The following is a 14,334-nucleotide window of genomic DNA, read 5'->3' on the forward strand; positions in this document are numbered from 1 at the left end:
TTATTATTATTATTATTATTATTATTAATAATAATAAAATTATTATTATTTATTATTATTATTATTATTATTATTATTATTATTATTATTATTATTTTAGACAAATGGCTGTCCAATTTCTTATGAAACGCGAGAATCCTGTGGAGGAAATAGTTTTCAGGTGGCAGGATCCTCCAGGACCCCTCACGTTTCAGGCATCCTTTTTGCGATTGGAGAGAGGGATCTGCCACCTGAAAACGCTTTCATTTAAAAGGCTTTCAACGCAGTTCCCTAGGCTGCCTTGGGAATCAGACTCCGACCGAGGCAACAAAGGCGCAGGGACTTGCTGGGAACCCTGGCATCATGTTTACAAAATGGCAGGTCCAGGAGGACTGATGTGTTGCCTCTCTATCGGGCCTTGCTGTGTGAGGAAGCCCAGCTTTCAATGCCTACGGCTATAGGTAGAAAGACCGGGGCATTTTGGGAGTGGAGCCAAGTCTGTCCCCTGCCCCCATGAAAATCATGCCCCATCAGACCCCACCACGCCCATTCCAGTTAAATTCCATCTCACTTTCTGCAGAAAAAATGTCAATAGAGGCATGATAAAACAGAAAGTCTGATGAAATATTTGAAGAATATGTGCTTAAAAGAAATCTCATTATTCTTCTAGGTTTTCCTGGCATTAACTGAGAAGGCTTTTCTTGGGAAATTTAGTCACCTTCAGTAGTGGGTTCCTACCAGTACAGTCGACGCCATTGTACTGGTAGTGAAAATTGAGCTGTGCACACAGCTCTGTGTCTCCGCCATGGGCCTACGCATGCGCCCAAGTGAGATTTTGCTTCTGCGCATACACAGGAAGCAAAATCTTGCAAGGAGATGCGCGCACACATGAGTTTTCGGTGATTTTTTTCTGCGCATAGGCGGAAGCAAAAAAATTGCCGAAATCTCATGTGTGCATGTATTTCCTCGCCAGAATTTGTTCCTGTGCATGCGCAGAAACAAAATCTCACTCATGCACACTGGTGACACACAGAGCTGCAGGCACAGCGCCCCAGGAGCAGCAGGAATGACAACCCCCGCCTGGTCACTTTGTATAAGTAAACTGACCACTTCTGTAGCAGAAATCCGAGATTTACCTGATGCAACAAAAGTGGATTCTGAAAAATCAAGGAATATAGAAACACAGAAGATTGACGGCAGAAAAAGACCTCATGGTCCATCTAGTCTGCCCTTATACTATTTCCTGTATTTTATCTTAGAATGGATATGTGTTTATCCCAGGCATGTTTAAATTCAGTTACTGTGGATTTACCAGTCACGTCTGCTGGAAGTTTGTTCCAAGCATCTACTGCTCTTTCAGTAAAATAATATTTTCTCACGTTGCTTCTGATCTTTCCCCCAACAAACCTCAGATTGTGGCCCCTTTTTCTTGTGTTAATTTTCCTATTAAAAACACTTCCCTCCTGAAACTTATTTAACCCTTTAACATTTTTAAATGTTTCGATCATGTCCTCCATTTCCCTTCTGTCCTCCAGACCATACAGATCGATTCATTCTTTCCTGATAAGTTTTATGTTTAAGACCTTCCACCATTTTTGTAGCCTGTCTTTGGACCTGTTCAATTTTATCAATATCTTTTTGTACGTGAGGTCTCCAGAACTGAACACAGTAAATGTGGTCTCACCAGCGCTCTATGCAGCGGGATCACAATCTCCCTCTTCCTGCTTGTTATACCTCTAGCTATGCAGCCAAGCATTCTACTTGCTTTCCCTACCCTATATCTTCTACTAATATGTTTAATTAATAATACAAAAACACAGAAGATTATATACTGCTCAAAAAAATAAAGGTAACGCTCAAAATATTATCATTGAATACATTGTTCTGTACAAAGTTGAATGTGCACAACAGCATGTCAAATTGATTGTCAATCAGTGTTGCTTCCTAAGTGGACAGTTTGATTTCACAGAAGTTTGATTTATATTGTGTTGTTTGAGTTTGAGTTATATTGTGTTGTTTAAGGGTTCCCTTTATTTTTTTTGAGCAGTGTACAATCATATATGACTACTGTACTTGTAATTTCTTATCCACTTCACATTTCTGTAATCTTTCTTAGAAAGCAAAAATTGTTTTTGTTGTTAGAACAGAAAAAATAATAATACAGTAAACGATACCAATGATGTAATTACTCGTATCAGTTGTCACACCTTTGAGATTATCCATTTCCCAAGAACTGTACTTTAAGCAAATAGGCGGGGAGACCAGAAACTTGTAAGAACGTTTCACCCCCTCTTCTCTTTCTTTTATATCCCAGGCAGTCAGGAAATATCTAATCTTGAGTATTTTCCTAATCCTTTCTCTCTATTCTTGTCTCAAAACTTGATTCTCAACAAATTTTTGCTGTAAAACTTCCTCGGTAGTTTCTCTGAGGTTACCTGTCAGAGGTTGAGTTGGCTCTCAACAAAAGTGTATATTTGGCATCATGTATTTGGACCGGTAGTCACCGCTCACAATCACTCATGCCCTCATCACCTCGAGGCTCGACTACTGTAACACTCTCTACATGGGGCTACCTTTGAAGAGTGTTCGGAAACTTCAGATCGTGCAGAATGCAGCTGCGAGAGCAATCATGGGCTTTCCCAAATATGCTCATGTTACTCCAACACTCCGCAGTCTGCATTGGTTGCCGATCAGTTTCCGGTCACAATTCAAAGTGTTGGTCATCACCTATAAAGCCCTTCATGGCACCGGACCAGGTTATCTACGAGACCGCCTTCTGCCGCACGAATCCCAGCGACCGGTTAGGTCCCACAGAGTTGGTCTCCTCCGGGTCCCGTCAACTAAACAATGTCGTTTGGTGGGACCCAGAGGAAGAGCCTTCTCTGTGGCGGCTCCGACCCTCTGGAGTCAGCTCCCACCCTCCTTGCCTTTCGTAAACTCCTCAAAACCCACCTCTGTCGTCAAGCATGGGGGAACTGAAACATTTCCCCTGCCTATGTAGTTTTTTTTGTGTATGATATGACTGCATGTATGTTTTTTATATATTGGGGTTTCTTGTTTTTTAGACTTTTTAAATGTATTATTGTTATTTTAGATTCTAACTATTAGATTTGTCATTGTATATTGTTTTTATCATTGCTGTGAGCCACCCCGAGTCTACGGAGAGGGGCGGCATACAAATCTAATAAATAATAATAATGTCACGACCTGCATGATGTCACTTGCTTCTCTCTTGGTGCCTAGGGGGTTTCCTATCTTGGCAATGGTCTATAATTTGAATTCTACAAAGATCTTGTGGAACTTTCCTTCCAATTGCACCTGTAAACTGCTTAAAGAGACTATTTGGGCTGAGGATGCCCATGTCTGTCTGTCATTGTGAGACATCTTCCTGTCCTGTCAGGTGAGACAGTGGAATGTTTTGAATAGGTGTCTTGGCTGAGTTGTTCAACATCTATATCTTCCTGGTTTCGTTGAGAAATATTCTCCAGGATAATCTGCCCCTGAGCTGGCTTCAATGCTCTAATTGAGAACATCCATCTTGGTGCTGGTTGTTTTATCTTTCCTTCCACTTTTTTCCTTGTTATAGACAAAATTAAGTGTCCAAAAGGAGTCAGAGACCTTGTAGTTTTATCTAAATAAATATATTTTATATTTATATTTAAAGCAAGCAAGATAGTTCAATCTGGGTTGTTTTCTCTTTCCTTTCACTTTTCTCCATGTTACAGACCTATTTAAGTATCAGAGAATTGCAAAGCAGGTGTTATTTTACATTTATATGGTCAGGCACATCACTATATCATGAAGCAAATCATGAGGTAAACCATAGAACAGCATACAACAAAAAAGGGGGGAGGGGGAATGAAACCTCCCCTTTGCATTCAGCAACCAATCATAACTTAGATTGCCTCACACAGGACCAATCAATTACAATTGTGTGTTTTCGCCCATTACACACTTCCAGCTATTAAATTAAATATTTAATTTAACAATTAAATTAAGGGACCTGGATTTTTGTTGAGAACTTCTCCAGGCTGATCTCCCCGCCAACTTGGACACCTTGAGGTCTTCCACATCTGCTGGAAGTTTGTTCCAAGCATCTACTACTCTTTCAGTAAAATATTTTCTCACGTTGCTTCTGATCTTTCCCCCAACTATCCTCAGATTGTGCCCCCTTGTTCTTGTGTTCACTTTCCTATTAAAAACACTTCCCTCCTGTCATCTTTTTTTTTATTTTGTGGTAATCAGAACTGGATGCAGAATTCCAAGTGTGGCACACGGAGCTATATCTGAGGGAACCCGAGGCATTGCCCTATGTCAATTCTAGCATGCATGCGAATATGGCCAACTGATTTTCAGCCTTCTTTTCGGCCATTTTCACTCTCCCCAGGCTTCAGTTTGTTGAATCCTGAGGAGAGTGAAAGACAGCCCAATGGGCCTACCGGAAGTCTGGAAACTTCAGTGAGGCCTGTAAACATGCACAGTGGAGCAACATGGAGGGTTGTGCTCATGAATGATGGGACAGCACAGGGATTGTGTGCATACAATAGATGTGGGCACATGCACACTATCACACACACACCCTTTTGGCACCCGAGCCAAAAAAGATTTGCCATCACTGGTATAAAATACTGTATAGTTTTCTGCAGTTTTCTGTGGAAAGGCAGTGGATTCGCAATAGAAGGCCTCAGAAACACTCTTGAGTCCTAGGTTGCATTAACAGAGGGATAGAATCAAGGACATGTGAAGTGTTAATTTATTTATTTATTTATTTATTGGATTTGTATGCCGCCCCTCTCCGAGGACTCGGGGCGGCTCACAACATATCACAACAACATAACAATACATCTAAAAATCCAATTAATATGGCTAAAAAGACTTAAAAACTCTAATATAATTTTAAAATAACATATTATAATGTATAATGTATAATATAACATATTATAATGTCGTGGTTAAACTACCCTTGGAATTCTGCATCCAGTTTTGGTCACCACGATGCAAAGAATATGTTGAGACTCTAGAAAGTGCAGAGAAGATCAACAGAGACGATTAGAGGACTGGAGGCTAAAACATGTGCGAGACCGCCTTCTGCCGCACGAATCCCAGGGGCCGGTTAGGTCCCACAGAGTTGGCCTTCTCCGGGTCCCGTCGACTAAACAATGTTGTCTGGCGGGTCCCAGGGGAAGAGCCTTCTCTGTGGCGGCCCCGACCCTCTGAAATCAGCTCCCCCCAGAGATTAGAACTGCCCCCACCCTCCTTGCCTTTCGTAAACTCCTTAAAACCCACCTCTGCCGTCAGGCATGGGGGAACTGAGACATCTCCCCTTGCCTATGTAGTTTTATGTATGGTTTGTTTGTGTGTATGTTTTTAAATAATGGGTTTTTTAGGCTTTTAATGTTAAATTGTTATTTTAGACTTTTAATATTAGATTTGTTATTGTATACAGTATTGTTTTATCACTGTTGTGAGCCGCCCCAAGTCTGCCGGGAGGCGCGGCATACAAATCTAATAAATAATAAATAATAATAATGTGAAGAATGGTTATAGGAATTTTGGTATCTTTAGTTTAATGAAAAGAAGGACTAGGGGTGACTCGACAGCAGTCTTCCAATATTTGCTACAAGGAAGAGGAGGGGTCCACTTATTCTCTGAAGCACTTGAAGGCAGAACAAGAAGCAATGAATGGGAACCAATCAAGCAGAGCAGCAACCTAGAAGTAAGGAGAAATATCCTGACAGTGAGAATAATTAACTGGTGAAATGGCTTGAGAAATTATGGGTGTTTCATCATTGGAGGCTTTTAAAAAGAAATTGGACAGCCATATGTCTGAAATGGTATTGGACAGTGATGGCGAACCTTTTTCCCCTCAGGTGCCAAAAGAGCGTGGGTATGTGCTATCACGTATGCACGATTGCTCACACTCATATTTTATTTATTTATTGGATTTGTATGCCGCCCCTCTCCGTAGACTCGGGGCGGCTAACAACAGTAATAAAAACAGCATGTAACAATCCAATACTAAAACAACTAAAAAACCCTTATTGTAAAACCAAACATACATACAAACATACCATGCATAAATTGTAAAGGCCTAGGGGGAAAGTATATCTCAGTTCCCCCATGCCTGATAGCAGAGGTGGGTTTTAAGGAGCTTATGAAAGGCGAGGAGGGTGGGGGCAATTCTAATCTCCGGGGGGAGTTGGTTCCAGAGGGCCGGGGCCGCCACAGAGAAGGCTCTTCCCCTGGGCCCCGACAAACGGCATTGTTTAGTTGATGCGACCTGGAGAAGGCCCACTCTGTGGGACCTAACTGCTCGCTGTGATTTGTGCAGCAGAAGGCGGATCCCTGAGATAATTTTAATGTCTAGGAAGGGCAAAAACAGCTTCCCCCGTCCATGGAGCGAAATGGTCTGTTTCCCAACTTCTGGTGGGTCCAGTAGGCTTGTGTTTTGACCTCCCCAGGCTCCAAAGGCTTTTCCCCATCCCCCCGGAAGCTCTCTGGAATCCAAAAACACCCTCCCAGAGCCTCTGTGCGAGCCAAAAATTAGCTGGCCGGCACACACATGCACATTGGAGCTGAGCTAGGGCAATGGCTTGCTTGCCAGCAGATATCGCTCAATGTGCCAGCTTTGGCACCCGTGCCATAGGTTCGCCATCACTGGTATAGGGTTTCCTGCCTAAGCAGAGGGTTGGACTAGAAGACCTCCAAGGTGCCTTCCAACTTGATTAAACCACCAGGAACGACAGTATTACAGTCCAAGGTCTGTGGAGGGAGGGGCAAGCATGTGACCCTAAAATTTTTTAAATGCAACTCATAAATACCTTAAGAGAGTGACACTTTAAATGTCAACAATGAGGAACATAATTATATGCATACTACAGTAGCAGTACAGTAATGTCAACAGTATAGAATTAGCTCCAGGGTTAAATTAGACGACTCAGACATTTCTTTGTTTTGACTCCGCCACTCATTTAGTTAAGGTAACTATTATTATTATTTTGAGCTGAGCTTCGCATCTTGTGGATGGACATGCATCTGTATTTTTCTGGGGAGAAACATAGAAGTGGTTTACTGCAGATGGTCTTTGATTTACAACAGTTCATTTAGTGACCATTTGAAGTTACAACAGCACTGGAAACGTGGGCTTAGGACTTAGCAGCCATTGGAGCAATCACATTGATCCCATGGTCATGTGATCAAAATTCAGATGCTTAGCAACTGGCATGTATTTATGATGGTTGCAGTGGCCTGGGACCATGTGACCATTTTTTTGTGACCATTTGTCAAACAAAGACAATGGGGAAGCCAGATTCATTTAACAACTGTGTCACTATCTGAACAACTGCAGTGATTCAGTTAATATCTTAATACCTCGCTTAAAAGCTATAAAAAAAGAAGTTATAAAATAGAGGGAAATTCCCTTAACTGTGTCATCTAGAAAAATGTTGCACTCAATTACGGCCATAAGCCAAGGACTGCCGGTATGGCCTTCCCCTGGAATATTGTATCATCTCCCCCTCTAATCTACAGCCACAGGGATTACCTGGTGGTCTCCCTTTCAAAGGCTAATAAATTCTACTCCCTCCCCTACCAGCTCAGAAGGTCCTTCCAAAGAAAGAATTAAAACTTTGTCATGTGAAACTAGTTACAGGTAGCTTTCTAAAGAAGTTGGCTTTACTTTTCTCCTGTTTTTCACTTTTGTTAATGTGGGATTTCCTGGAGGATCAAGTACTAATACTAGGGTGTTTTCTCTGTAAGCTATCTGGATAGCAATTTATATCTTTTCAGATATAAATAGAGCTGGTGGAAAGCTGAAAGCAAATTTTTGACGATGCCTTAAGCATTTTTTTTTGACCAGGCAAAAGAACATATACAAGTAATCCTTAATTTACTACCACTCATTTGGTGTCTGTTTGAAGTTTATTTATTTATTTTATTTATTTAGTTTATTTGTCAAGTACGTATTGATAGTATGCAAAGCAATGACACTATTTATATACTAATAAGAGAGAAACATTAGGACAGGGGATGGTAGGTACACTGGTGCACTTATGCACGCCCCTTATTGACCTCTTAGGAATCGGGTGAGGTCAACAGTGGATAGTCTAAGGGTAAAGTTTTGGGGATTTTGTGATGAAATAATAAGAGTCCAGTACTTAGTCCCATGCATTAATTACTCAGTTGCTGAAGTCATATTTTCTACAGTCAAAAATTTACAGTTACAACAGCAGTGAAAAAGTGACATGACTATTTCTCACTCTTAACAATCGTTGCAGCATTCCATGACCAAAATTCAGATGCTTGGCCACTGAGTCATATTTATGGTGGTTGCAATATCCTGGGGTCATGTGAAACCCCTTTGTGACCTTCTGACTAGCAAAGTCACATGAATCTCAGCGACCGGTTAGGTCCCACAGAGTCAGCCTTCTCTGGGTCCCGTCAACCAGACAATGTCACTTAGCGGGACCTAGGGGAAGAGCCTTCTCTGTGGGGGCCCCAGCTCTCTGAAATCAGCTCCCCCCCAGAGATTCGTACTGCCCCCACTCTCCTCGCCTTTCGTAAGAGTCTTAAGACTCATTTACGTCGTCAAGCTTGGGGTGATTAGATCTTGGCTCCCTGGCCAATGAATAATTGTATGATTGCTGTATGAATGACTGGAAGTGATTTTTAGTGCAATTAGGGATTTTAAATAACCATGTAGTTTTAATTTAATTGGATTAATTTTATTGTAATTTACTGTTTTCGTATGTTGTGAGCCACCCCGAGTCTTCGGAGTAAGTAAGGAAGAAAGAAAGAAAGAAAGAAAGAAAGAAAGAAAGAAAGAAAGAAAGAAAGAAAGAAAGAAAGAAAGAAAGAAAGAAAGAAAGTAAGTCTATGGGGAAGGCAGATGTATTTTACAACTGCATTGTTAACACAGTAATTTATTTATTTATTTATTAGATTTGTATGCCGCCCCTCTCCGTAGACTCAGGGCGGCTCACAACAGTGATAAAGAACAATATGTATTGACAAATCTAATAATTTAAAATCTAAAATAGCAATTGTACATTTAAAAAATCTAAAAACAAGGAACCCCAATTTTAAAAACATACTTACAGTCATATCATGCACTAAAACTACATAGGCAGGGGGAGATGTCTCAGTTCCCCCATGCCTGGCGGCAGAGGTGGGTTTTAAGTAGCTTATGAAAGGCAAGGAGGGTGGGGGCAATTCTAATCTCTGGGGGGAGTTGGTTCCAGAGGGACAGGGCCGCCACAGAGAAGGCTCTTCCCCTGGGTCTTGCCAAGCGGCATTATTTAGTTGATTGGACCCGGAGGAGACCAACTCTGTGGGACCTAACTGGTCGCAGCAGAAGGCAGTCCCGGAGATAATCTGGTCAGGTGCCATGAAGGGCTTTATAGGTCATAACCAACACTTTGAATTCCCTTAACTCTGGCAAGAAAGGTTGTAAAATGACGCAAAACTCACTTAGCAACTGTCTTGCTTAGCAATGGAAAGTTTGTGTAGCCGATACAGGTAGTCCTTGATTGACGATCACGATAGGGACCAAAATTTCCATTGCTAAGCAAGGCAGTTGTTAAGTGAGCCATACCTAATTTTATGATTTTTGGTTTTTTTTACCGTGGATGTTAAGCAAATTGCTGCATTTGTTAAGTGAATCAAATGGTCATTAAACAAATCAAGTTCTCCCATTGATTTTGGTGGAAGGTTTCAAGTGACAATCATGTAACCCCAGGAACTCTGCAACCACATAAATACATGGTGTTTGCCAAGCACCTAAATTTCGATCCCATGACCACAGAGCTGCTACAGTCGTCATTAGGGTGTGTACTGCTTTTAAGTCACTTGTTTTCAGTGCCATTGTACCCTGTTTCCCCCCGAATAAGACATCCCCTGATAATAGGGTTTTTGAGTGCATGGCAATAAGGGCAAGCGCTTATTTCGGGGTTCAAAAATATATAAGACAAGATCTTATTTTCGGGAAAATAGGTATCTTCAAAAGGTCACTAAAAATGGTTGCAAGTTAAGGACTACCTATATAGCAGCGGCGGGCAGCCACTTACCTCGCTACTATACGGTCCTCAGTGGCTGGCATGGGTGTGCGCACTACCGACACCTGCGCGCCCCACGTGAGATTTGGTTCCTGCGCATACAAAAGATTTTGGCTATTTTCACTGATTGTTTTGCTTCCACGCATGCACAGAAGCAAAAAATGTTGAAACATAGACAAAATCTTGCAAGCGCAAGCAAGATTATGGCTATTTTTGTCGGTATTTTTGCTTCCGTGTATGCTCAGAAGCACAAAAATGGCGATTTTCACTGGAAATCGGTCAGTTGTGCCATTCCCGGGCCATTTCTGTATCTGGACGGCGTCCCCCCACGGGGGAGGAGCCTATGATTGCTGTACAGGAGTTAGCATGGCTTATATGTGGTAAGCAAGACCTATGTGCCAGAGGTACGGTTCACATAATGTACCTATTGGTTCTCCCAGCACCGAAAATGTGAGAGAAAGTGCATTTGTATGTCTTGAAAAGGTAGCATACGCTCGGTTTGAAAACTGACTGCTCTCAGGATCAGCGCTGGAGAGCTGAGCTATTGTTTAGAAGGTTGACTGCAGAAAAAGACCTCCTGGTCCATCTAGTCTGCCCTTATACTATTTCTTGTATTTTATCTTAGGATGGATCTATGTTTATCCCAGGCAGGTTTAAATTCAGTTATTGTGGATTTACCGACCATGTCTGCTGGAAGTTTGTTCCAAGCGTCTACTACTCTTTCAGTAAAATAATATTTTCTCACCTTGCTTCTGATCTTTCTCCCAACTAACCTCAGATTGTGCCCCTTTGTTCCTGTGTTGACTTTCCTATTGAAAACACTTCCCTCCTGAACTTATTTAACCCTTTAATATATTTAAATGTTTTGATCATGTCCCCCCTTTCCTTTCTGTCCCCCGACTATATAGATTGAGTTTATTAAGTCTTTCCTGATAATTTTTATGCTTAAGACCTTCCACCATTTTTATAGCCTGTCTTTGGACCCGTTCAATTTGGTCAATATCTTTTTGTAGGTGAGGTCTCCAGAACTGAACACAGTATTCCAAATGTGGTCTCACCAGTGCTCTATACAGGGGGATCACAATCTCCCTCTTCAGCCAAGCATTCTACTTGCTTTCCCTACTCCCTGACTGCACTGCATTATTTTACATTTGGAAACATTAAACTGCAGTTTCTATTGCTTTGACCACTTATCTAGTAAAGCTAAATCATTTGCCATATTACAGACCTCTCCAGGAATATCAACCCTATTGCACACTTTAGAGTCATTAGCAAATAGGCAAACCTTCCCTACCAAATCTTCCCCTATGTCACTCACAAAGATATTAAAAGAATACGACCCAGAACAGACTCTTGTTTAGCTCAGCTGAGGTACGGCAATCTGTTCTGCCACACGAATCCGCTGAAGGGAAAAAACAAGGGAATACAGAATATGCGGGGTCGAGAGGGCGGGGACAGCCAGAGGCGGTATTTGCCGGTTCTCTGAACCAATCAGAATTACCTCTACCGGTTCGCCCAAACCAGCTGAATACCACATCTGCTTTGTGCTAATTGTCACTTTGTTACTCCTCAGGTTTACAAGACGACCATGACCTCAAGTTCCTGCTGCGGGGAAGTCACCTCTTGAAAGTCAAGTCCACTTCCTGGAGAAGAGAGAGATTTTACAAGCTCCAGGAAGACTGCAAGACCATATGGCAGGAATCCAAGAAGATGCTTCGGTCCCCAGAGTCACAACTTTGTGAGTATCTGGTTATCACTCGCTGGGTAAACCACCCTATAGTGGAGTTTATCTCAAATGGGCTTTTACAAAACTCATCTGGACAGATTTTTTCCTTGAAGAAAGAAAAAGATGTTTCGCTTCTCATCCGAGAAGCTTAATCAGTTCTGCTGGATGGTGGTGGTGGAAATACAAGGATTGTATTTCTTTGAAGTCATCTGTTATTTATTTATTTATTGATTGATTGATTGGATTTCTATGCTGCCCCTCTCTGAAGACTCGGGGTGGCTCACAACATATAGAAAAACAGTAATTACAATAAAATCAATCCAATAAAATCAATCCAATTAAATTAAAATTACAAAGCAATCTAAAATCCCTAAGTTAATATGCCTAAGTAAATTAAAAATCAACCACACCCATTTGTACAGCAATTATACAATCATTCGTTGGCCAGTGGCTAAGATCTAATCGTCCCAAGCCTGATGACATAAATGAGTCTTAAGACTCTTACGAAAGGCGAGGAGGGTGGGGGCAGTACGAATCTCCGGGGGAGCTGATTCCAGAGGGCCGGGCCCCCACAGAGAAGGCTCTTCCCCTAGGTCCCGCCTAATGACATTGTCTAGTTCAGTGTTTCTCAACCTTGGCAACTTGAAGGTATTTGGACTTCAACTCCCAGAATTCTCCAGCCAGCAAACTGGCTGGGGAATTCTGGGAGTTGAAGTCCAGATATCTTCAAGTTGCCAAGGTTGGGAAACACTGGTCTAGTTGATGAGACCTGGAGAAGGCCGGCTTTGTGGGACCTAACCGCTCGCTGGGATTCATGTGGCGGTCCCGCAAGTAATCTGGTCCGATGCTACATAGGGCTTTATAGGTCATAACCAGGGGTGGACTATTGCCCGGACAGAGGGGGGGGACGCAGTGGGATAGCGAAAATGGAGCTCCACCCCAGAGCACCCAATTTGCACTGAAAGATGTTGAAAGATAATGCATAAGCCATGCCTACAATGTAGTAGTAAAAATTTTGGTAGCCTTTCACTGGTCATAACCAACACTTTGAATTGACTCCGGAAACCAATTGGCAGCCAATGCAGACCGCGGAGTGTTGGAGAGGCATGGACAGGCCTGAGCAGGCCCATGACCGCTCGTGCGCCTGCGTTCTGCACGATTTGCAGTTTCCGAACACTCTTCAAAGATAGCCCTATGTAGAGAGCACTATAGTAGTCGAACCTCGAGGTGGTTTTAGCATGCTCTCTTAGAGCTGCTGAGATCACCTGGAGCTTATCTGTGCCCTCCGTCTTATCCTATCAGAATCTATCTTTCCATTTCTCATCATCCAGTCAGAACTGATGCAGCTTCTCAGAGGAGAAGCGAAACGTCTTATTCCTCCTAAAGAAAAAAAAACCACACACAAAAAAGTATTGTTGCTTTTTGAAAAAACACATTTGGACCAGCCACAACCTGCATTACTGAGAGTTTTCCATAGAATAAAGAAAGAATATTACAGTATTTGCCTCCCTATTTTATTAAGGAATATGCATGATTGAAAATGAATAGGTAGCTCAAGCCAGCCACCCTCTGCAAATATGCCTGAAATCTATTTAAATATTGAAATAATTTGTGCAACAAACTGCGTTGCGGTTTGAATGGCTGCCAGCCCCCGCAATCGGGTGAATGGAGTTTAATGCAGTAGTCTCAAATAAGCCTTGAAGGGATGTAAAAATATTGTTATTTAAGTTTGCACAACATACAGTATTTCATTTTTGGCATTCAACCATTTGGTGGGTGGTGCGTAATTAAGCAGTCTTTAATCAAAATGGATTGACCTGTCAAATACAATTTGTAGAGCCAATTAAATTGAAAAAAGTATTCAGGCAGACAGGCAGGCAGACGTAAATAGGTAGGTAGGTAGGTAGGTAGATTGATTGTTAGATTATAGATAAGTAGATAGATGATTGGTAGGTAGGTAGGTAGGTAGGTAGGTAGGTAGGTAGGTAGATAGATAGATAGATAGATAGATAGATAGATAGATAGATAGATAGATAGATAACAGTGGATGGTATGATCGATGGATAGATTTAGACAGATAGATAGATAATAGATAAATAGATAGATGATGGATAGATGATAGGTAGTAGGTAAATCTATCGCTTGATAGATTGATCAATAGATCGATCGATAGATAAATCAGTTGATAGACGATAGATGATAGATTGATGATATCGATCGATTGATTAATCGATTGATAGATTTAGATGAATGGATGGATGGATGGATGGATAGATGGATAAAGACCCTCTTTTATCTACAGTTTTCCTATAGGAAAATGTATGGAATAAATTAGATAACTAGAAAGTCTCAATTGTCAATTATTTGTTTAGTGACTATGCAAAGTGACAATAGCATTGACAAAAGTGATCCACTACCAATCATTACTGCATCTCCCCAGTTATCTAATCAAAAATTCAGTCACTTGGCAATTGGCACATCATTTACAACCGTTGCCGCATTCCTGGGTCACATGATCCCCATTTGTGACCTTCCCAGCTGGCTTCCGAAAGCAAAGTCAAAGGGGGAAGCTAAATT

General features: G+C 41.7%; 1 protein-coding gene across 2 annotated transcripts in view; it reads left to right on the forward strand.

The window, feature by feature from the left end:
* The window catches only part of PLCD1 (phospholipase C delta 1), an 80,356-nt gene that overhangs the window by 25,047 nt on the left and 40,975 nt on the right, over positions 1-14,334 (forward strand). For both annotated transcript variants that reach the window (XM_070727160.1, XM_070727158.1), the window contains exon 2: positions 11,605-11,769. In XM_070727160.1, the coding sequence (XP_070583261.1) occupies positions 11,605-11,769 (165 nt within the window). The remainder of the gene's footprint in view (positions 1-11,604; positions 11,770-14,334) is intronic.

Source organism: Erythrolamprus reginae, chromosome Z (assembly GCF_031021105.1).
Source record: "Erythrolamprus reginae isolate rEryReg1 chromosome Z, rEryReg1.hap1, whole genome shotgun sequence".
Lineage (NCBI taxonomy): Eukaryota > Metazoa > Chordata > Lepidosauria > Squamata > Dipsadidae > Erythrolamprus > Erythrolamprus reginae.